This window comes from Cyclopterus lumpus, chromosome 10 (genome assembly GCF_009769545.1).
Source record: "Cyclopterus lumpus isolate fCycLum1 chromosome 10, fCycLum1.pri, whole genome shotgun sequence".
In the NCBI taxonomy this organism is placed as follows: domain Eukaryota; kingdom Metazoa; phylum Chordata; class Actinopteri; order Perciformes; family Cyclopteridae; genus Cyclopterus; species Cyclopterus lumpus.
This window is the reverse complement of record NC_046975.1, coordinates 9,340,729-9,365,214: the sequence shown is the minus strand read 5'-3', so window position 1 is coordinate 9,365,214 and position 24,486 is coordinate 9,340,729. Positions and strand designations below refer to the sequence as shown.

Below are 24,486 nucleotides of genomic sequence, written 5' to 3'. Positions count from 1 at the left end.
GGGATTCAACTTTGACCCAGTTAGTCAATAAATATTAAAGTTGATACGCCGGTCAAAGTACACGCGTGAGGTCCACCTCCTCGCCTTTGTCACTTTCTATCCCTGCTTGCCCCAACCTCTCTGCTAACTGTTTGGCACCTTGGTGTCGACCCGTGATGTTGTTCAGGATATTAAGTCCTCTAAAGCATTCCATGGAGATTCTTGAGTGAGAGAAGGGAAACATACATATTACAGTTTCCTCTGAACACTGTGAGACTAATGCATTACTCGTATTGGTTTTTGCTCTGATGTCTGATAGTTGCATCATTAAAAGTCTACAGTCTGTGAGGCCGGGGGCCACCCTTGTATGACTCATTACTTTTACCTCATGCCTGAGGAATCCAGTGACCCAAACACCAGCTCATAACGGACCTGATCGCTGCAGGAGAGCAAAGGCGGATTTCCAGGAGATTCCCTCACATTAATTTTTGCCAGACCTCTCTGCAGTTGGCTGAGACCCATGTGGGATAACACCGCTGTCCAACTCAATATAAAGAGCTTTTAGGAAACAGTGTAGCGAATAGTGACATGGCATATAGTGGCGAATAGTGACATGGCATATAGTGGCGAATAGTGACATGGCATATAGTGGCGAATAGTGACATGGCATATAGTGGCGAATAGTGACATGGCATGGCGAATAGTGAATAGTGACATGGCATGGTGTCAATAAGTCCTTCCATTCCTCATTGATCTGCCATCCAGGTCATGGGTGGAAGAATAGCAGCAGGACGGGTAAAGTGATCAGGCTATGACATAATTTTTTGACTACCTCATCCTCAGAGAGTGTGCTCATGTGTGTGGCGTGTGCATGTGCGAGTGTGCCCCAGACTTGGAGACAAGGCTAGACTCATACTATAAGTAATAATTTCCTTCCTAGACATGAAGGGTCCTGGGACACCAAAGGCACTAGACTATAGTCTAGTCTAATGAATTCCACTTTGAATGAAAACATCTTCTTACAGAGCCCTTTCTCTGTTATAATTTAGTCATTGCATATCACAACACTCATTTAAGGCAAAGCTCCTCTGTGTTATTTAGCACAATAATTAGAAATAAAAAATGGAAAACGATGAATGTCCAGCTTAAAAGATGGCAAATCATCCAAAGCAATCAGATTGTAACTTAAAAAATCCTTCATTGATACATGGAGGTGCCAACAGAGGTGGAAAGAGCACTAGAATGTTGTACTCAAGTTTTTTTTAAAGGAGGCAAGTTGTGATACAATTGTTAAAATAAATAGGCTAGAAAATAGACTGCAACAACATTATCAACAAGGTCCACACCAACAGACGGGCACTGTGCATACAACTGATTATCAATTATAGATATGCAACTGCTTTCCTCGGTGTAGCCTAACAGGAAAAAAACAGAAAGGATAAAAAACTCACACAATGTGGTTAAAGCATCACCAAAGCAAACAACGTGAACAATATAAACTCCTCAGAGGCCACTAGCACTACAGCACTTGCTAGCGCATACACAACTAGTTACTTTGCAAAGAAGTGGTTGTTGGCGTAGTTCAGCAGTGTGATGTTGTGCTCGCCTGTCCTCCACAATCTGCTCCAGGGTCAACGGCTCTACTCGCTCATCCTCAAAGCTCCACATAACCAGTCCACTGGGCCTCTCTGCACCAGTGTAACCAGTCCACTCCGCTGCGCTCCTCAAATTCAAAACGCTTAGAGCTGAGTGAGGCTCTACGATCACATCACAAACTGCAGAGAGTCCTGTGACATCGGTGGAGGCCGGAGGCTCCAACAAGAGCATGTTAGCATTTAGCATGTGAGCCAGACCCAGCGTGCCGCGACAATAGAGGTCACGAACATCGTCGGTGAGACACTTATTATGGTCACCGGGCGATTTATAAAAAATCAGTCATTAATTAAGACCGAGACCTATGAAGAGGTTTTTAAAAAATGCTTCATATAACCCAACCCCACAAGTGATCCTTAATTTCATTGTGTTTGAAGTGGCCTGTGAACTTGGCGACACTGAAGCGAAAAATGTATTGGTATCATCTGTGCCACCTCTCTGGACATGGAGCCCTGCCCTCCTGCTGCTGCCCAGAAACACCGGCAGCTTCTTCTCTGCTTATCTCCTTTCTTCACATTTTATCAGGAATTTTCACCTGACTTTTGCTTTTGCTCTGTAGCAGATGTGATTTGAAATGTACAACACTTAGGATAAATAGTAGCCAAATTAAGTAGATTAAAAGTAAAATTGCTACGATTTTAAACAATACTCAAAAGGTAACATAAAATAATCCTTTCTTGGTTCCACAGTGGGGACATTTTCAGTACATAAAAACCTTAGTTACAGTAACGAGAGTAACTGTAATTCGTATTAACCATAGACCATCAGGCAATTATCCAACCATGAATAAAACATGTACCTAAAAGAGTGTCTGGAGGCTTTTCCCGAACCATGTACCATGGGCTTACATTAAAAGCCAGTCGTTGTGTTTGTACTCGACTACTTACACATGTTCTTGTTACCCCACAGGTGAGTCATGTCAAACTAATTAATGTCTGTCTGATGATATTACTAGCGGAGTTTGGGCAATCGTAGGAGAGGACACGTCCAATCTGCAGTCAGACAGTGACAGGTGACGCCCCCCCTAGTGGAGGGAGAGGACGTCTGTATGACACGCACGGATTGTTATGGTCCGTGGTTGCCTGGCAGCAAGGTGAATGCCGGAAGGTTTCAGGTGTTCACCGGCGTCTCGCGTGGCCCTTCTTTCTCTTATCTCCGCTCCTCTTGCTTCACTCACCGGCTGTCACAATCAACACGCACTCACACACACACACACACACACACACACACACACACACACACACACGCACACACGCACACACACACACGCACACACACACACACGCGCGCCGCCCATAACCCCGCCCGCTTCCTTCCTGGAAAGAAATGCCTTATATGGGCATTATTTCTGAGCGGCAGGTGAAGCGACCTTTGAGAGGAGTGAGTTTTGCTTGCTTTCTCTTGATGAACTACATTTCTCCAAGTATCTTCTCCCCAGGTGGTCGGTCATGATCAATAGAGTGTGCCTATATGTGACATGGCCGTCCCAGGTAATAAAATGTTCCCAATATAGAGCTGAATACATGGAGACATCAAATAAGGAGTGGAAAGTTAACGCAAATGCAATCTTTGTATTGTATGAACATTTTGGCTTCTTCAAGATATAAGTTAATAATCATTAGGTATACAGCCTATAGCAATGGTTTCTAACCTTGGGATAAATCTGAACGGCTACCTGATTATTTAATTATACTCACTTGTTTTATTTTTAGGAAATACTGGATAGTTCTACCTTTTCTGGTAGCTTACAATTGATGACCTGCTGAGAGGGAAAATTGCCCTCAGGCAGAACTCACAACAACCTGTGCCACGAGTGTACACTGCCACAAACCAGGACAGGTGTTTCAAATCAGGTGTGTTTTATGTCCCCAATAAAGGTTTCCAGCCAGAGGTTGCTCATATCAATGTCTGACAGAGGCCAGACATTCACCTCATGATCTGGTGTCCTCCCTTTGATTGATACGCCACACGCACCGACAGTCATGGACAGACTGACACACAGCGCTCCTCTTTTTCTCTCTTAGTCAGCGATACAGTCGCCACTAGTTACCACTTCCATAAACTATTGACATCTAATCTCTGGCCACACAAGCAGTGGACACTCACTGGAAAATGTCCAAACAACTTACTTATCATCACTTAAAACTCTGCGTGTTATCTAGGTGCCTGGCCCATGCCACCCACTCTTTTACACATTACTGATACCAGAAAGACAATGCAGAGAGGACTTTTCAGTTGGCCAATCAGCCCCCCAGTGGGTCCACATCAAACGTGGCACCCACTCACTCCTGGGTGCGGCATAGATGATGGGACTCCTACAGCGTGTGTATTCACATTGTGGTGTAGAAAAGTGGTCACAGAACCGTAACAATAACAGATGCACTGGAAAGATTCCCAATGATGTAATGTTGTCTGTTTAATGTCTACGTATGATTGGAATTTACCATTGTCACGTGATGGGGAGGATGTGTTTGGAAAATGTTGATTCATTTATATGATTGTTGGCTTTATTAGTTGTTTAATATGTAGCTTCACAATAAATACGATAAAGCCACTGGATTATCTTAAAAACGTTGCAGAGCAGATGTTTTTAAGATAATTATCAGATTTGAGTGGGTTCTGTTTTTCACTCAGAAAAGATGAACTCCATTAAGCTGCTTCTTGGAACAGGCCCAAGGTGTGTGGAAGTGTGTGTGAGTCTGGAAGTGATTTAGCATGAGGCGTGCCAGTGTGTTTTTAGATTAGACTGTGTTCCTAAGGTGTGTCTTTAATCATTATCCAGGTTGGGACAATACAGGATCAAGGCAATAAACGTGACTAGCTAAACATTGCATTCCATTCACCAGGACAGGAGGAAGTTGTCGGGAGATGGATTGAGTTCAAGTTTATTTTCTGCACACTATCAACACACATCTTGAATTTAAAATTCTTTTTTTAACCTGTGTGTTATTGTTTTGTTGTCACATGCTGTTGCTGTGCCATGATTACGTTTTACTGATAAACATGGGGGCCGCCTTTCTTCTCATACTTATATGACTTGCCCATATAACATAGGTTCAGTCGCCTCCTTAGTAACATGTTGTCTGTTGTGGGAACTAAGTCACTCTCTTTCTAATCAGTAGGACATCACAGCATCTCTCTTCTGATTCAGTTGGCATTACTAACAGCAGCTGTAGGTCTCCAAGACCCACATACGGACACCACAAAATTTGCCAGGTGCTGTGAATAATATATCCCCTCCAGATGTGTTCCTGTGGGCCTTTGACTTACTTCTGTCAGATGAAACAATGTTTTGTTCAGACACATGCACACACACAACCACACACTCGAGCCCCTTTCAGCTACTGGTCAGACCTCTCATTAATTTTACTGCCATCCACATCAAAGAAAGGCGAGACCAATTGTGTCCCTCTGGACTAACAAATTGGGCCCTGGTTTCAGTTAATAGGGCCAGGTTTTAATTAGGAAATCATTAAACTGTGTTTTAGAGTGACTGGCCCTTCTCACGAGAGGTAAGCAGATTTAGACATACCTTCAGGATGGGACTTCCTGTGCTGCTCTGGTGGTCTGTGGCACCCTCCAGTGGTCACGGCAGTTCAATGTACTGACACAAATGAACAGCAGATAGAGAACTGATTCATACTGAATATTAACGGTTTCTTTTGTATGGATAATTTATGTAATGTGTATTGAATGTGTTATAACTCAGTTATGTTGTTAATTCTATACACATGACATTTATTGTACTTTTGTCCTTCTGGGGAGAAGGATTCTTCTCTGTTGCTCTCCCGAAGGTTTCTTCCCCTTTTCTCCCTGTTAAAGGTTTTTTTAGGTGTTTTTTTTCCTGATCCGATGCGAGGTCCCGGGACAGAGGGCGTCGTATGTGTACATTGTAAAGCCATGAGGCAAATTTGTAATTTGTGATTTTGGACTACACAAAATAAATTGAATGGAAATTTAATTGAATTTAATTTCTCTGTCTTATAAATGTCATAGCTAGTTAGTATTTATTTTCAATAACTGCCATGGCCTGTGATCATATCCAATTCAGTATCCAACCAACAATTGATCAGTTATTATGATTAATCAATCATTGCAGTGCCCTCTAAAGGCGAAGAGAAAACATGTCAAGGGGTGGGCTAAATAAATGTCTTCTTTGCAAAGCTGGTCTCAAAGCAATAGCTGTAACATTTGATGTATTATAGTGGAAATATCAAGCATTAACGTCCTCTTACACACGTAAGTCTCTGTATCATTTGGTGTAACTGGAAATCAGAATGTGTAATGGATTGTAAAAACTAATATATGTTTTAATATAGCCTCATTTATATGGTATACATGTGAACATTTGGCATTGTGATGTACTGTGCCAGCACCATTGTCTTTTCACGGCCCAAGCCCTAAAACTCTTTCCACTCACTCTCTAATTGTATTGTTCATTCCAGCCAGATCTCTCACTGCTTGGTTTACCATTTAATTATAAAAAACACTGACTTTATAATATTTTTTAAATGCATTACAACATTTTCCTGAAAATAATGCATTGGATTATTCTTTTTTTTTTTTAATTAATACAATGTCTAATGCAGTTACTGATTAATAATTGCATATTAAGTTTTTGCAAGACTATATTTGCATGGCAGTTTTAGTATTTGACACTGGAGGCCTAATTACATGATCTGGTTAGTAATAAATGCAGAGCTAGTAAAGCACAGAAATGATCTATTGATAAATAGATGAAGGTATGAGAGAGCAGAGCAGTTCATATGTAACATGTTTTATTGGCATTGTTGTTGCAGACATCATGTGCACAAACTCACTCATCCAATATTAGAGAAACACAATAATAAAATAAATATGAGGTTCTTTTTTCAAGATATTTGTTGTTAAAATGTCAGTAAAACCTATTTATTTGTAGTGCCTGAGCATTACTGTTGAAATTACAGTATGAGGTTTTTACCCTGTATCAAAAGTGACAAACATTGTAATAGATCATTTTTAGATTTAAGAACACCTCATAAAAATATCTTCCTCTCTTGTGTTTTCAAAACTATTAACTCAAGACTCATATATTTTTGCACTATTAAAGCAGCAAAGCACAGAACAAGCAGCAGCAAATAAACAACAATCAAAGAATTGCTGTCTTCAGTTGCAATGCGAACACTCAAATAACATTACAGGCTAACATTGGACACCTCCTTTACACACTGTGTATTTAAAACCCAACAGGCTCCAGGAAGGCGGCCTCTGTCCTCTATTTCAGGACCTTTTCCCCCCTGTTGGGGGACGGTTGGGAGGATGTTTGTGGTAATAGTCTGGTGGGGTGGGATTGGGGCTTGCATTCATCCCTGTGGGGACATAATACATGCTGTCCAGGTAACTCTGGTCGAGCGGTGGATGGCTCTGGGGATCTGGCTTGGACTGACCAGAGGGATTCCTGTAGTGGACCCCAGGCCCACCTGGGTGCATTGTTGCAGCGACAGAGGCCTCAGGATATCGGGGTGGCTGAGGCGGCTGGGCCTGGGGGTGGGCTTGGGGAGGAGGAGCTGCATAGGGCATGTACTGTGGAGCAGGAGCGTACATGTTGGGGTTGTGGAGAGATGTGTAGGGGGCTGCTGCGGGAGGATACAGGCTTGAATGTGACATTGCTTGCTGCGGGATGAGCACCTCCACATATTGGCCTGTCTCTGGGTCAAACAACATTTTTCTCAGTGGCTGCATAGGCACCTCAATGTAAAAATACTTCCCTGTCTCAGGATCCAGGAGTACTCTGCGAGGTGTCTGTCCATAGCTACTCTCTGAGTACAAACTGGAGCTATCACCCCCATATTCAGAGCCATAGGACGGCCCCAGGCTTTGAGGGCCACACAAGTATTGGGGATCCATAGGAGGTAGGCCAGGAGAGTGACTGTGGCCTGGATCGCTGTAAGGAGCACCAGCCATGCTTGGCGGCTGTTGCTGGGGGGATCTGTGGACAGGGGGTCGTCGAGGGTCAATATGCTGGGGGGGATACAGCGGGCGATCAGCAGGGCAGGTCTGCATGAGTGAGGGGTGGGGGGGGCAGGGAGGAGGTTGGTGGAGAGGCTGGTACATGGTCGGTGGCTGGCTTGGACCAAGTGGACTTAATTTGGGAGAGCCGGGCTGGTAGCTCAGTGGCTGAGCGTCAGGTCTGCACTGGTGGAGACGGAGAGCGGGCTGAGCCACTGAGTAAGGCAAAGCCTGTCCTGGAGAGTGTGGAGGTGCAGGAGGGGTGAGGTTATGGGGGCTGTGGTGATGGTGAGGAGGGGTAAGACCAGGGTGGGAAGGGCAGCCAGCTGTGCAGGAGCAGGGAGGGGGGCGGGATGAGGGTTGATAGCGATTTGACCTCCTGTGGTTGAGATCTGGGAGCATGAGGGGACTGAAGCTCTCTCTTTCATCGTAGCTTGGAGGGTCATCTGACGCATAAAAAAGCAGGTCATCTGTCCTTTGGGAGCGCTCGCTGGAGAGGGATCTGCAGCATGGCTGGGGTGTGTATCCTGGCACTTGTGTTGTGGAAACAGCTGCAGGTTGTTTTGTACTGTTTGGAGTTACCGGCATAGCTTGTTCATGAGGGTATGCCAATCTGGGATACTGGGGTTGGCTTTCTGGATCCATAACAGCTGGCTGGCTTGGCTGGTTGGCGACCGCTGATTCAGGTCCAGGAACATGGTTTGGTTTGGGGTCAGAGACTGTACCCGGAGCTGAGGTGAAACCTGGCCCAGTGGCTGATATCGGAGCTGTAGCTAAGGTTGTGGGTCTCTGTGTATATCTAGAACTCTGAGGCGAGAAACCTGGCTTTTGCTGCTGACCTCTGTCATTATATGCCTCTGTCTCTGATGCTGTTGACTGGTTTGAGAGATTAGAGATGGTAGTTGCTGTTGCTTTGCAAGATGGAGGTTTGAGGCTGGATACTGCAGACACAGCCAGTTTTCTTGTATAGTTTGAAGTGGATGTGGACTCATTGGAGATCTTTCTATAGATTGTCGGTGAGGACACAACAATTGTTTGAGGCCTCTCCTCAGCTTGTGGTCTTACAGTTGTTGCTGATGGTGTCTGTGTGTCACTTGACATTGCTCCCAAATCTGCCGGTTTAAATTTGCAGCTTGGTTTTGGAGGCACTGCTGGCTTTTGAGAAGTTTTAGCTATAGATTTAACCTCAATGGTTTGAGGCCTGCTGTTTCCTGTAATGTTTGTGTGGCTCTCTTGTTTCTGTGTTTCTTTAGAAAGCGACTTAACCTCAATTGCCTGTGGTTTGAATGTACTCACTGCAGGGAACCTTGGGGGGAAAGTAGGATCTAGTCTTTTCACTGCTTCAAAATCTCCAAGTTCCTTGTGTTCGGCGGGAGGTGTTTGCTCCTGTGTATTCCTTAGCGGAGAAACACTTATTTCCTTTGCTGTGTCTTTTACTGCAGGCTTACTGCTAACACTCTCATCTTCTCTGGCCTTTGTAGGGGTGTCTGTGTTGTTAGATGCTGCTGAGGGGCCAGACGTGGTGGATGAGGAGGAGAATGTCCTCTCTCTATGAGACTCCAGCCGACCTCCATGTGAAGGACTCGTCTGAAGGGGGATCTCCAGGCAGTTCACATGTTTACGTGTAACCACTTTATTCCCAGGTCCATTCATATCACCTACCACTGCTCCAATGTCAGCTTGGTAGCCTTTCTCCTTTAATAGCATTGAAACTGAGTGGCCCCCGCTAGCATGGTTACCACTGGGGCTAGTGGGCCCAGGTGAGTGTGAAGCAGCTGGGGCTTGGAGTAGGGTGGGAATCTCTTTCTGGGCTGGAGATGCAGATATCTTGGTCTTACTGGATCCATCTCTTATTAACACTACAGCAGTGGACACCTCTCTTTCCTTACTGGGCAGTTTGGGGAGGCTGCCGAGCATGGGAGGTTTTCTGTCGGTCTTAAGCACCACAGGTTTGTTCTCATTGTCTGACACTTTATGCACTTCCATCATAGTATCTTGTGTTTCCAATGTCTTGTTTACATCATGTTGACATGACTTTGGTATTGCTGCATCTCCGGTTGTGTTGTGTGATTGTCTGCTTACCTGTGTGACGAGCTTTTGAGCAGCCTGGGGTTTGTCACCTGGGTTCTCCGAGTCTTTCTTGGCGCATGACGTTTTATTTTTGTCTTCTTTCCAGAAAACAGCCTTGTATTGTATTTGCATCGGTTTGCTCTGAAGAGATGGAGATAAGGTTAGCCTCTTTGAATCTTTTACCTCCTCTTTCTGTTCCTCTTTCCTCTCCACCCTGAAGTCCTCCTCCCTCCTTATCGCCTGCCTTACCTCTCTCTCCTCCGGTGCTGTGAACTCTTCCCTTCTTTCATCTTTTATTTCTTCCCTCCTATCCCTATTTGAAGTGTCCATCCTTTCTTTTTCCACATTTGATGGCATTACAGCACTAGTTGCCTTGAAGGACAGATTATATGTATTTTTTACAAGTCGCCTCACATCTCTAACTTTGTGAATGGGGACCTTAGCTTTATTATTCCCATTTCCTTCTTCTTCCTCTGTTTTCTCATTTACACTGGTCTCTAGCCGTTCCTTCTTAATATCTGGAAAAGAAGCCCAAGGTTTGTTCTCTGCCTCAGGTGTGAGACAGACATTTAAGGAAGCTTTCTTTTTCTCCACGGCTCTGACTGTAATCTCCGGTGTTTGTGACATGTAAGCGCCCTTGGCATCTTGTTGCAGTTGTTTGTGGTCCTCTGTGCTTCCACATTCCTGGTCTCTGTTTATCATCCTGACCTGCATGCTGCTGGCTTCTGTGGCAGAAGGAGCTCCTGAGTTCCTGGCAGTGGCATTTGCTGAGTCACCACCCTCGATTCCGTCCCATGTCTCACTGTCATCAGCTCGTTGTACTCCAGTTGTTGACTGTTTACTATCAGACGGCACTTTCAATTCTGATCTCATTTCAGATCTTAATGAGGCTGCATTCGTGCTTTGAGAATCGGCCACCTCACTCTCGTTCAGTGAAAAGTTAACACTACGGCTGCTGCTAGATGAACTTGGCCTGTTACTGGATCTCACTCTAAAGCTTTTTTGTGGTTTGGATTCATCCTTTGTTCTTGGCTCTGCTCTTGCAGGGAGACCCTCAGATGAAAGACTGTGATCTGACTGAAGCCTGGAATTAAGATGATGTGAGTCAGGTTGTGGGGACTCTTTGAGTGGTGCCGCTGCGCTCTCTGGCGGTCGTCTGTTTTCATCAAAAGCGGGGCTCCCTTCTTCTCCTGCATGCTCATCAGGTTGTTTGTCATCACCCTGCATCTTCTTGCACAACACACTCTTGATGAGACAAGTGGCCATCTTGGTTTTAGTGCATGTTTCATCCAGAGAAGCAGATTTCTGGAGTTTTCTTTCATTTTGTTGATTGCGCTCAGGGCTGCGTTCAGAAGTGTAGCATTCTTGCATTGCAGCTGGTGTACTGTGTTGTCTCATGAACGACTCCCTTGAATAACTCTCTAGAGAGGGGCTTTCCACCATGCCTGGTAACCCCGGACTACTATTTGCACTGCTCTCATCCTGCTTCCCTTCACAATTACTCTTTCTCTTCAGCTGGATCTGTCTCTTTGGCACTCCTCTTCTTACCCTCCTGTAGTCCTCTCTTTCCACGGCCACATCCACGCATTCAAAGCTGTCCATCTCATGGCGCATTGATGGATCTAGGCATGCAAGTGGTTGCTGGAAGGGGAGTTCATCATTGTCCAGCCTGGGAGCAGAACCCCTGAAGTCAGCATAGGCCGGCCAGGCGCCACTGACCCCAGCTGGGCTCTCCTGTGTCGATGGTTGAGAATTGTTGGTCGATGAACGATGGCTGGAGTTGTACATGTCAAGGTAATCTACCTCAGGGCTTGACAGGCTGAGGAAAGCTGAGTCTGTGAACCATTTCACCTCATCGTCTGCCTCATCAAGCTCACTTCCCATGCTGGAGCTGGAACTCCGGCAGGGCCTGTTTACGGCCACACGTCCAGGACCACTGCTCTTGTTGTGTGGTGCGGGAGGTTGACGGCGTCGGCTAAGACCACCACCCCTGCTGTCTTGTTGGGAGGCAAATCTAAGCAGACTCTGTTGTTGCTGTAGCTGTCTGGTGGCAAGCACGCTCTCTGAGTAGGAATGCACTGTTGGCAGTCCCTGACGGGTCTCTCTGCTTGTGGGAGCTGTACTGCGACTGGCAGACCCTTTTCTATTCCTGGCATTGAATGACAGCTCAGCCTGTTCCCTTCTGTAACTTGCGTCCCACTGCCCACCCTTCCCCTTTTCAGGAACCCGCTCCTCCCTCTTCTTTCTCTCTCTCTCCATCTCCCTATCCATTTTCCTGTGCCTACTTACCTCCCTTTCCTCCTCCAGCTGCATTTCCCTCTCCATCTCCAATTGCCTTCCTTGCCTGACCCAATGGGCCTGGCTATTATTGTCAACATAGGCAACATTGGGGCTTTCCCTATTTGTCACCACTTTCTTTAAATTACCACTCGGTGAGGATGCTACAACCTGAGAGGGGCTATGGCTTCTGTTCTGCCACGGTCTGTATGGTTTCTCAGGGGCTATGATGTGAACAGGTGTAAACCTGGTGAGTGGCGGAGAGGGAGTCCGCCTTCTGCTTACACGGTGGGCCATGTCCTCTGTTATCCTCTCTCTGGTTTCTCGTCTAACTTTGGGCGACAGCTGGCTAGTTGAAGGTTCAGGTGTACAGGCTGATTTTAATGAGCTGCTGCTTTCAGAGGTTGGGGAGTATGTAGTTAATTGAGGCTTTGCGGTTTCGAGTATCTGCACAGGTGAGGTGGTTGTAGCTCTATAGACAGGGGAAATACCTGGACTCCTGTCCTTGGAGACTAGACGATTAGGAGAGGGAGACTTTACTTCAATGGAGAGATTGTTATAAGTGTCTTCTTTCTGACTAAAGGTGGGGTCAATGATTTGTTTTTCTTCTGGGAAACTTGAATTATCCTGAGGGTTTGCCACCTTTGGTGTTACTTCTACTACTTTAAATGCAGGTGACACACTCTCTTTTGCCAAATGTGTTGGGTACTCTTTTTCTGTAATATCAACTGAAGAGGAATCCCCCTCAACCTCAGGTGTATTTCTTAGAGGAGGAGTAGGCCGGGTCCCATGAGGGTTGTGCTCAGTGGAGAGGGTTGCTTGTGAGTGCTGATGATACCTCTGCTCAGGAGATGGGGCAACAGGTGATGTATCTCTAGTTTTGTGCTGAGGCGAGGGACTTTGATACTTGTCAGATAAAGGGGTTGGATATCTTGGCTCAGGTGAAGGAGTGTGATGCTCAGGCAGAGGTGAAGGTGTTTTATACCTGGGTTGGTGCGACAGAGTTATGTCAGGCTGCAGGACAGAGCTTGTGAAGCCCGATAAATGAGGTGAAATTCTTGGTGAACGGGTGGACTCTGCTCTACTGCTCTGTACACTGTCTCTGCTTGGGGAAGGGATCCTTGCTTCAGGGAAGACAAGTGTCCTATCAGGCTCTGGGGTGGAGAGACGAGAGAGTTCGGGAAATGGGGGAGAGTCCCTGTCCTCAGGCTGAACTACAGAGTAAGAAATCCCTGTGATGTGAGGGGACGAAGTGAGGCTTCTTGATGAGGCACAGTCAAAGTGAGGATCTAGGAAAGGAGATGGAGGTGTTGTTTCCACTTCAGAAGACCACTCTCTTCTACTGACCTCAGGGGAAGAAGCTGTAATCCTAATTGCAGGTGAGGGAGCAGTACGTATGTGGTCTGTGGGAGAGCAGCTACTCGTAACTTTAGGTGATGGAGATAAGCTACAACTTACCACAGGTGAAGTCACCTGGGTCCTGCTCTCAGGAGGTGTTGAAATGTGTCTGATTTTATGTGAGGGGTCAGGAGACGGAGTTCTTGTCCCAGTCGTAGCAGGAGAAGGAGCACAGAGCAGGCCAGGTGAGGGAGCTTTGTGTGTCAATTCAGGTGAACCACTATTCTGCACAAGTTCAGGAGATGTAGCTATTGAAATAACAGGTGTGGGGGGGGTGTGTCGTGGGGCAGGTGTAGATACAGCACTGACCCCAGTATCTTTGCTCTCAGGAGTAGTCGTAGCGTCTCCTCCTGCACTGGAATAATCTAAAATCAGCTCAGGGGTGTGGGTATAATCTTCGTTATCAGGTGTTGAGCCTCTGCTGAGGAGATCAGGCAGGGAGACTCTCCCACTCAGCTCAGAAAAAGGAGATGATGCTTGCGTATCCAGGGAGTAGGGCCTATTGATCAGCTCAGGAGAGGCCAATGAGTCTCTTGACTGGGATGATAACTCTGTAATACTGGATGATAAAAGTGCGGCTCCAGAATCAAATGCTGATTCTGAAAAATCTAGAGAAAAATCTTTGGATGTGGTCTCAGGTGAGGGACTGCTGTGTTGAATAAAGCAGCTGCTCCTTGGCTCTGGAGAGCCTTGCGCAATCCTGAATTCAGGTAACAGCTGGGTGTTCACTGATTCAGACGAGGATGAGCTGACACAGTTCCTAGGCTCAGGGGAGGGACTTGGAGATAGAGACTCAAGTCTATCTTTGTAAGTTGGAGTGGTTCTTAGTGGATCTGTTTCTTGGTGAGCTTGTCTAGGACTAGGTGATGATGGTGAAAATCTTTTTTCAACTGAGGAAGAAGACAAAGATAACGCGCTCCCCTCTGTACTGAGTGTAAACGGGCTATTATGTCCAGGAGAGGGGGTGCTCTCACCAGTGTTGAGGACTGATGACGGTGGGCTCGCTGTACTAAACTGAGGTACTGGTGATTTACTTTCTGGTTCTAAATGTGGGCTTCTGTCCTCAGAAACTTTTGGAAGCCCTGAGGTCAGTCCCTCGGCCACCAGCTGCCTCCTCTCTGAAGACTCGCTCTGCAACGGGGGGCTGTAAACCCTTTCTCTTGAATCTTCAAAGCCCTCCTCTCCTTCACTGGAGCCCGGTGCAGTGTGGTAAGAGCTTGAGGAGTCGTTCAGATCATCTACCAGAGGTGATGCAGCAGTTGTCCCGTGGAGAGGGACAAAAGCCCCTATAGCAGGGCTGCTTGAGAGGGAGGGCGACTCACAGTCGTCTCCAAAAATGTCACACAGGCAGGTGGTCTCGGAAATGGCACTGCGCTGATTAGGGACGTTGATGATGTCGAAGATTTCCACGTGGTTGGGGGAGCCGTCACGATGGCACAGGGAAAAGGCGTGATGGGGAGCACTGCGCAGGAAGGAGTAGCTGTCCCGCTGGAGAGTCCAGCTGTCCATCGCTCTTCCACAAACTCCAAATTCTCACTGTGGCCAGTCCAGTCTGCTTCTCTGGTCAGCTTTGGGCTCTGTTCCTGGACTGGAAGTAAGATATGGTCACCTGGAGGGTGAGCAGCTCATTCATTGAAGTCACCAGGAACAATGATGAATACTATTATGATTTAAAAGCGTATTAATCCAAAATATAGAGGCTAAACTCTGTATTGTTCCTGTTAATCGCCATATGCAAAGATATTGTCAACCTCAAAAGGAAATTTAACTGTCAGTATGTCCTTTAATTAAATGGCAATTAAATAAAAATAATGCAAACATTCACTTTAAGTTGACTAAAACATCCAGTTGAAATGTTCTACATGAAAACCTGACAAGATTTCATCATGCAACTCATTTTATACGACATAGACTGAGATTTATTCATCTTACATGGAAACTGACAATGGTTTGATTTGCTCCGCCAAATACATGCCCTTTATCTTAACTTTCCACTTTGCCTTGGTGTAGGATGACAAGAGGGAGAGGAGCTGCTCCCCATGCAAGCAGAGAAAGACAGAACGATTGGTACTGTACCTTTGGCCAATGATGAGGTTTTCCCAGGGGCATGGAGTTCCTCTGTGTTGCAATATCTGCCCCTCATCTACCAAACTGTCTCTCAAAATCCACAGCACATTCCTCGTTTACAAGACCCGATCCAGGGCTGAGAAGCTCTGTACAGTCAAGTCAGGCAGAGCCACATTGGCTAGACGACTTCAGAATGAAAATGCACTGCCATGTATCAGACTTGAATAGAAAAGGCAAAGAGAGGCATCTCACTGAGACCCATTACATCCTCCAAGGCTCCCATCTCTATTTCTGCCACTCCCCTCTGAGCTGGCCTCAGGGAAATTGCTTACAGAGTCTAACCTGGATCTTTTTTTCCCTCCGGGCTGGGGTTTGGTTGGACATTGGCTTTCCTGTGTGAGCTGGGCAAAGGGGGCGGCACTGGGAGGGGGGTTATAGTTAGCAGCAGGTGCTGATCCAGCCAGGATAGATGAGTGTGCCTGGAATCTGACACTTACAGCTAGATCAGTCACAGGCTCCTCTATATATAGACCCATGCTATCAGGGCCAGATAGCCATAGCTTTAGCTGCTTGCCTGGGAAAGCTGGTGGAGGAATACAAAGCTTGAAGTACAGCCCACACGTTAACCTTACATATGAGGTTAACATTGAGGGTGAGGTGAATGTATGAGCCCCTTTGATTAATGAAGTGTGTGTGTGTGTGTGTGTGTGTGTGTGTGTGTGTGTGTGTGTGTGTGAATGCTACTTTAAGGTGTAACTGGGGTACAACAGGTCCAAGGTAGACCACCCAACTTTGACAGCTCACATGCAGAACTCCTGTGCATAGTAGCTGATAACACTCTGTAAGGTGCTTTCACATGTTTTAAGTCCTGTTTATACTTATCGTGCCTGGATAGTTTATGTTCCAGGATCAGTACCGCCATTGGACATTTTTAGCTTCAAATTGACTTTCCTGTCAGAAAACAGCATATGTCAAAATGTCGGATCAAAAGTGATGCTATTTCACTGTACTTATTACTGTTGCTACAATAGCAGGACCCTCTAAGCCACGTTGTGGCTGTCTGGGCATGTTCGATGGGAGGGAGTTTAGATAAGCCCTCTGTCCCAAACCTAATACCTCATGAGATTACCATTCCTTCTCAGTCATTAAGTCACTCAGGGTAAGCCAATGGAAAATCTTTGATTGCAGCCCAACTAAACAACTGAGGGTATGTCTGTCGAATCAAGCAATTGATACAAAACTGAAAAGTCAACTCTCTATTAAATGTATGGTATCATAAATATGTAATTTGTCCCCTTTTACTGTCTGAAGTGTCATACATGGCCACGATGGCACATATTATTTGTTTGGCTGGACAAAATAACTTGAGAGATATACATCTTTGTCTTCTTTTTTAATTTCATCATTAATACTATAGAAACCCAATAAGGTTTTAAAACAATTTTCAGAGATATCCTGTATACTATTTAATATTTCACTCGAGGCTCTAATGACATGGCACATATAAATCATCATTCCATTGAACTCTAAGCACAATTGCATGATGTGTTTAAATAAACACTGATATTAATTGAAAACCCTGCAGTTAAAGTGTAAAACATGATAGTTCAAAGCAGTAAAGTTTCCAATGGTTGGAGAGGACAACATGTATGTGTGTGCTGGGTTAAGATAGTGTGAACTAAAGTGCACAGAAGGGCTGATATATTTGAACCTCTGTGGTTAATGGCAGCACATTAGACCGGAGGTGGACTCAGAGGGAAAGAATGATGAGCAGCTAAGCAATGGGGATCTTTGATCTACATCACTGATAGATTAGTCACACCAGCCTGCTAAAGTCCAAAAACCTAACCCACCCTCAGCAATGCAACACACCATAAAGCTGTGCATAAACAATACGCTGCCGTCTATATGCACTTTCATATGTATGAAGACAAATAAACAAACAAATTGTGTTCTATTTGTGGGACATGATGGTCAACAAGGGTTCAGTCTCATGCTGGGCTATTTAGATGCTAGTATATAATACTTACAAACAGTAAGAATATAAACAGATCACATTTCAAATCTATTTTTTTTTTTGTAACTGACCTAGTTCCTCTTTTAGGCCAGGCTCTATACACACCATATTTATAATATTCATTGGTGAATGTAAGTAACTAAGTACGTTTTGGTTATTGTCTTAAATTATGTTGAACTGAATAATGTTGAGGTTTAAACAAAAGTTGGACAAAATTGAAGGCCTTTTTACTTGAAATTAAGTATGGGGTTGGCACTTTTACACATCACTGTATTGTACCTGAATATATATATTTTTAATGTATATATTTGATGTATTGCAACTGAATATATACATCAAAAATACATACATATATATATATATATATATATATATATATATTTATTTGTTTGTATATATATATTTATATACATACTAACGGTAAGTATTTTGCGGATCAAAATATATAATATAAATCAATATGATTGACATATATACACATGAGTGGCTAAAAACATATGAGGCATTGCTACAGTACAGATGAAACTACACAAGTAAACTGCATAAAGTAGTGAAAATGAGCTCTACGTCGACCAGCTGCCGATACATATAATAAGTATCCTGACTGTGCCCACCTTTAAAGGACAAGTTGTGACCAATTCAAAACGCTTGCGTGCAACGGAGTAAGTGAAAACCCCCTCGCGACCCCTCTTATTGTGAAACGTCCCGTCTCGGCTGAATGCGACACAGGAAGATCCGCATCGCGACTGCTGGCGAAGTGTTGCCATAACAGGGCTAACGCTAATGTTTGCTAACTAATTAGCAGGATAGGTGAGTGGCGTTCATTTAAACGTGTCTTGTGGTTCAGTGGAAGGCGACAGGTGTGTCACGTGTCGGGGGAGTGCGACACAAAGAAGACCGGCGGGTTGTCATCCCCTCCTGAAATGCTTTGGGCCTCGTCCGTCCGCATCTGGCTGACATCAGCTAACAAGCTAGCTGAGCTTCAGTAGCCGGGGCACCGTTTGTTTATGTTGGCTGTGCGACGCCTTCGTTTTATAACTTACCGAAACACATCGCTGGTTGTGTGTGGCCCTTTTGTATTCGTCGTTGTTAGTGAGTAATACAAATACCAAAGGTGACGTTTAAGTATTAAAATAGAAATGTAGCGTGCGTTTCTGTCGGTTAGCTCTGATACGGTAACAGCTAACTTAGGTGGACATTTTATAAACGGCGAGTTACAGCAAAGCTATGGCTCCCAATGACTTTGTGTTTTTATAACAAGACACGCATACGATGCGAAGTCAGACCAGGAGCTCCAACGAAATAGCCTGATACCATTTTCTCTCGTGAGCTGATGAACGTGTACTTTGTCTGGTTAGGAGCTCGTGGTGCCTGTCGTTAGTAAACACCAGGCCGCAGAGGACAGTGGGCTGTGTTTAACGCTGGAAAGAAAGGCCTTGCTGGTTGTCAGCAAACTTTTAATCAGGGCAGCACTGGGTTGGTTTGCATTTCTCTTCTCTTGATTAAATACAAAAAAAAAGATGCAGTCTACCAGCTGTCAAATGTCTTTGGTAAAAACATTGTAGCACCGCGGTGGGGTCACCACTGGGATGGGACTGTCAGCATGATCAGTTGTGTCGAATGGTTTGTGACCGTGAAATGATGGGATGGGATCCTGCATATTTTTGAATGGGTCCACAATCTACATTTGTAGGATTTTCTTTTGTGTCGTATCCACTGCAGAGAGCTGCAAACTAATGTCAACATTAATTATTTCAGCCTGATCTATACTTAAGCTGGGCTGACATATCACTGATGCATGTCTGTTGGCCGAAGATTTATTTGAAGTAGTTAAGAAACATTGTCATTGCACTCACACGTTTATTGTTCATCAGTAAAGGTGTATTATATCTTGGTGTATTATTATGCGTTGTATTAAGATAAGCATGATCCAACATTTTAATTAACATTGGATCAAATTATCTATATCTATACTGGTACTTGACCTTCTTAGTTTTTTTCTTTTCTCTCTTTACGTCTAGGTGTTGTGGTGTGTGCGTGTTCCAGTCTGAACCATGGAACAGTGTGCTTGTGTTGAGCGGGAGCTGGAGAAAGTGCTTCATCGCTTTGTCATGTACGGCCACCAGTCGGAGGAGAGGCTAGACGAGCTCCTGCGCAGCGTCTGCGAGATACGAGGACAGCTAGTTGCTTTTGGTAAGAAAAACCGATGCACACAAGGTGACTGAACACTATGAAGATATGTTCTTGGCAGTTTTAATTTTTTTTGTATTACATTTAAAGTGGGGCTTTGTTTTTTCTGCTTCATCCGTGCTGACTCGGTCACATACTATTGTAGATACGCAGAGTTAAGACTTTTCCCTTTTTTCTCTTTCGCAGGAGTACAAGATGCAGACTTATCAGTCCTTTCTCAGACTATGGCACAGTGTTGTAAGAATATCAAAGAAACAGTGCAGATGCTAGCCTCCCGACATAAGGACATCCATGGCAGTGTGTCAAAAGTGGGCAAAGCCATTGACAGGGTAAGCGATGGGAAGACTAACTTAATTTAAATATTTAACAATGGGCATGCTTAAACTTAACCTTTGACATGCTTCTCTGCAGAATTTTGATGCTGAGATCAGTGCTGTGGTGGCAGAGACAGTGTGGGACACCCCAGAGAGACAGAAATATCTGAGTGAGACAATTGTGGAGCACCTGTACAGACAAGGGATGCTCAGTGTAGCAGAGGATCTTTGTCAGGTAAGTAACCGTGAAGCCCTCACGGTGTGAATGCAGCCTGAATGGCTTTTAAGAGGATTCCTATCTGAAATGTATCAATGTAAATTGAGTATAATATAATATCATCTAGTCTAATCCTTTCTTTTATTTATTTTTAATGATGATTAATGAATCTTTATAATTCAAAATACACATGTCTGTTTTCCAGGAGTCGGGTGTAGTTATAGATATGAGTATGAAGCAGCCTTTCCTGGAGCTGAACAGAATCCTTGAAGCTCTGAGGATGCAGGACCTCAGGCCAGCACTAGAGTATGTTTTCTTTTCCCCATTTATAAAGATGGTCATCATCCTTGTAAAGAGAATAAAATGACTTCACACATTGGTGAAGATAGACATTCTTGCTGCTTTACATTAAAATGCACTACAAGAAGTACAAAAAAAAAAGTATTAATACAATGTAGCATGGGACAAATGCCATAAACAAGATAGTTGTTTGGTATTTGCAAAAATACATGAGGCTACTTTTCCGATCTGGCTAACTTTTCAAACTTTGGGTGAACTGTCTGGTAGTAGAAGTTGCCACTTTTATACAGTCCAAATATGCTGGAGGAATTTTCTATTCCGTTTACTTTTGATCATGCCACATAAATCCCTTTTGAACACATAATGATCATTAAATTGACACTGTCGACATAATTGATTGTACTTATTCATGTCTTCTTAGGTGGGCTGTGACGAATCGGCAGCGCCTTTTGGACCTGAACAGCAGTCTAGAGTTCAAGTTGCACCGCTTGTACTTCATCAGCCTGCTCAGTGGGGGAATCAACAACCAAATGGAGGCCTTGCCAGTATGCCAGGCACTTCCAGCCCTTCGCCTCTCAGCACCAGAGAGGTAGAAAGCATACAGTGGCCTCATTGTGACACTCCTGACACAAACACTCAAAGATGCTTAGCTTGAGTTGTGTTTCACGTTTTTTTCTAAACCTTAAAATAATTAGAGACTCTTAATTGCAATCAATAAGGAATGAAGGTGTTCTTAAGGCAAATACACAATTATTTTGAGGCTCACCTCTCAAACTCTCATGTAATGTTTGATTTAGTTGTTTTCCACACCTGCACTTTTGTCCCTGCAGATATTCAGATCCTGATGGGCAGTCTGGTGTACCTGCGTCATGGCATTGACAACTCTCCATACCGCAGTCTGCTGGAGACAAATCAGTGGGCCGAGATCTGTAACATCTTCACCAGGGATGCCTGCGCTTTACTGGGTCTCTCTGTAGAGTCTCCACTCAGTGTTAGGTGACGATCCAACACACAAGATGCATCTCTGATTCCCTTTACAATCTCTACATTTAGTATAAACTGTACCATCATATTGTGCTGAAAGAATGTCAACAACTGCTGTGTCTATTTCGCTGCAGTTTTGCATCAGGCTGTATGGCCTTGCCAGTGCTGATGAACATCAAGCAGGTGATTGAGCAGAGACAGTGCAGCGGAGTCTGGACGCACAAAGATGAGTTGCCTGTAAGTCGCTCCTGGTTTCCCAGCGGTATCTTCTGCTCCTTATTTTAATTTTTTTTTCAGCATTCAATTGATTCACATCATGTCTGTTACTGTAGATTGAAATTGACCTGGGGAAGAAGTGCTGGTACCACTCTGTGTTCGCCTGCCCGATCCTCCGGCAGCAGACCTCAGAGAGTAATCCTCCCATGAAGCTCATCTGTGGCCACGTCATCTCCAGAGATGCCCTCAACAAACTCACTAACGCTGGGAAGTAAGTCAGCAATTGAGCCCAATTTATTGATGGATTAATTGGTCCTTGCATGGTAGGATAAGGTTGTGTGGGAAGATTTGGTTAAATACAATGTACCATTCGTATGAACTTGGATCACAACATTTAACTATTACATGCTCATTCAGGATGAATTATTTTCAAATTGTTAACCAGAGGAACCTAGAAAACGCATTGCAAACATAGAATTAGTGAAATTATGTTTTTAATTTGCATTTAAAAAACCTTTTTGTTTTAAGCCTGCGGTCTTGAAATTAATGGAAACCAATGGCTTTAAAACAATGAATCTAGAAAATAACAGTTCATTTTTAGAAAATGACCAGCTATGCAAAGTGTTAATCCGCCAAATAAATCAATATTAAATGAACAATCCGATTGCTGCTCTTCTTACACTCTCCTGTTTTGTCCTCAGGTTGAAATGTCCGTACTGCCCCATGGAGCAGAATCCGTCACATGCCAAGCAGATCTACTTTTGATACCGCACATTTCCTCACAAGTAAGGATGAAGTTCCCTGGAGCTCTTTGCATTTCCAGGACCATTTGCTCTGGCCCTTTTCCTCTGTCCCTGGCCTCTTGGCCTTTTTATTGTAAGCATTAAGGTTTTGTCCCAGTGCTCCTCTGGACAGCCTTGGCCTTCCCGTAACCCACCTCGGACCCTCCAACTTTGCGTAGTATACAGAGTCCAGCGGGGATGGTCCAACTACGACCTGTAGTAAAGAGAGGAGTCTGTCAGCAATGAGAGCATCCTCACAAAGAAGCACCTCCTGAAAAAGGTTCATTCATTGAAACTCATTTGCAAATGCCTGCAGAGTTAAAGGCTTATCTTTCTTAAGTATGTAATACTTTATAGTGTTTTTTTTCCGGCTTTATAAAACAGTTTGAGTTGGATGACTGCTTTTTTTTTTCTTCTTCTTTGTGACAGAAGCAGTTGAATGATTATGGATGTGTGGGTAAATGGCTTAGTCAGTTTTCAGAATGGTAATAAAACTCTATGATACATGAAAAAACCCACAGAAAAACAACTGTCGGAGGTCTATTATTTGCTGGTGAAGGAAACTGTGGAGGTTGCTCTTGAACCGAACTCTTGATTGTGACCCATTACTTCTCCATAATGTAATAAAGGCCTCACGTAGCTTGAAAGTCACTGTTGGCTGATGTAACCATTTGAGCAGCAAAACAATTCACTCATCAACGGTGGAACAGCTTCTTGTTTCTTTTTCTTCTTCGTGACTGACTGCACCAGCAAGATTTTTCTTCATTGTAGAAGCTATTTGTCTTGTTCTATGTATGTATTTAACAAACAGTGACAGAAAGGAAACACAAAATATATACTACTGTGAAATGTGCTTTGTTTCTATTTTTCATTGCAACCGCCACAACGACTGATGTAAAATAGTCAATTAAACTGAACAACAACATGCATATGCGACACTACTGCGCAATATCGACTCAACAGTTCACATCCCGGTTGTGCTATCGCCTCACTCTGCCCGGCATTGTGTACCCTAAGCGTGCAAGCCATGTGATTTGGAGATGTAAAGTGGTGTGATGGTAGCCGTATGGTCTGACTTGCAGTGGCTGTGGGCATGTGATTCAGCTTTACTCGTCGTGGGTGGGGAAGTCCTCTGATCATTGTGGCTGCTTTTTTAATATATACTTAGAAAAATGCCTCTGCTGCATTGCTTTTTAAGTCAAAATAGAAACATTAAATAAATACATACATTTCCTCAGGGCTCATTGGAACAGTTCATACCACATTTTGCAGTTAGTATTAAAGTTGTACATTTCTATAAGGAGTCTTGAACAAACATGACACGGATTTCACTGCTGAGGCTCATGGTTTGGGTTGTTTATTGGAGTTTGTATATATTATTCAGCTGGTGCTGTCAGCATACAACAGGGGAAAACGTGTCACAAGGTCCAAGGCATTTGGATGTACCATACAGTATGTTCAGATGACTAATAAAACAATTAAAAAAATAATTAAAATGTGCAGGTTCCCCGTGTGTCCTCTGGAAATGATGTCACCTCACACTCTGGTGAGGCTCATTTGTTCAACAAGCACCGCACCAGCATAGCTCACACTAATGATGCAACATTACACTCAGTTTTCAGTCAGAGTACGAGATATTTTATCCTGGTTTTATTTGGAAATGGGTTAAAGCACATGTTTTGTGTGGACTTTTGCTGAATTTCCTGTTTTTCTTACTTTGGTTGACAATCATTCATTGCTTCTCTTGAGTGTTCCCTCAGACCGGTAGCGCGCTGTACTTCTGTCGTATTAATTTTGTTGAATGTTTGCATTCCCTGCTTTTGTGTGTTATGCAACTTTTATTGTAAATATTTACCCTCTAACATGTTTCATATACTTGCATCTGAAATGAAAATAAAAATGTATACTCCAAGTCAGTTTTGGAGGCGTGTGATGGCGTTTGATGGTGGCCTGCTCCCACCATAACTCACTGACCATTTTCCTTCATCGATTTAAAGCTGTTCGGCTTTCCTTTCATCATAATGCAGCAATAAC

The 24,486-nt window shown here is 44.1% G+C and overlaps 2 protein-coding genes across 2 annotated transcripts; one reads left to right on the top strand and one right to left on the bottom strand.

The window, feature by feature from the left end:
* Nucleotides 1-6,891: 6,891 nt before the first annotated feature.
* On the bottom strand, nt 6,892-14,874 carry si:ch73-43g23.1 (serine/arginine repetitive matrix protein 2). The gene has a single exon (XM_034544361.1). It carries the CDS (start codon nt 14,872-14,874, stop codon nt 6,892-6,894), a length of 7,983 nt encoding a protein of 2,660 aa, XP_034400252.1.
* Nucleotides 14,875-18,153: 3,279 nt separating this feature from the next.
* rmnd5b (required for meiotic nuclear division 5 homolog B) lies at nt 18,154-24,368 on the top strand. Its single transcript, XM_034543779.1, is given in 11 exon segments — nt 18,154-18,259; nt 19,471-19,642; nt 19,826-19,968; nt 20,051-20,188; nt 20,376-20,476; nt 20,892-21,012; nt 21,014-21,059; nt 21,301-21,466; nt 21,589-21,691; nt 21,787-21,941; nt 22,372-24,368. Coding segments are annotated over 10 exon segments (1,176 nt in total). The 5' UTR covers nt 18,154-18,259; nt 19,471-19,503; the 3' UTR covers nt 22,436-24,368.
* Nucleotides 24,369-24,486: the final 118 nt, after the last annotated feature.

Coding starts and splice junctions, on each gene's coding strand:
- si:ch73-43g23.1 (XM_034544361.1), bottom strand. CDS start 14,874: ATGGACAGCTGGACTCTCCAGCGGGACAGCTACTCCTTCCTGCGCAGT.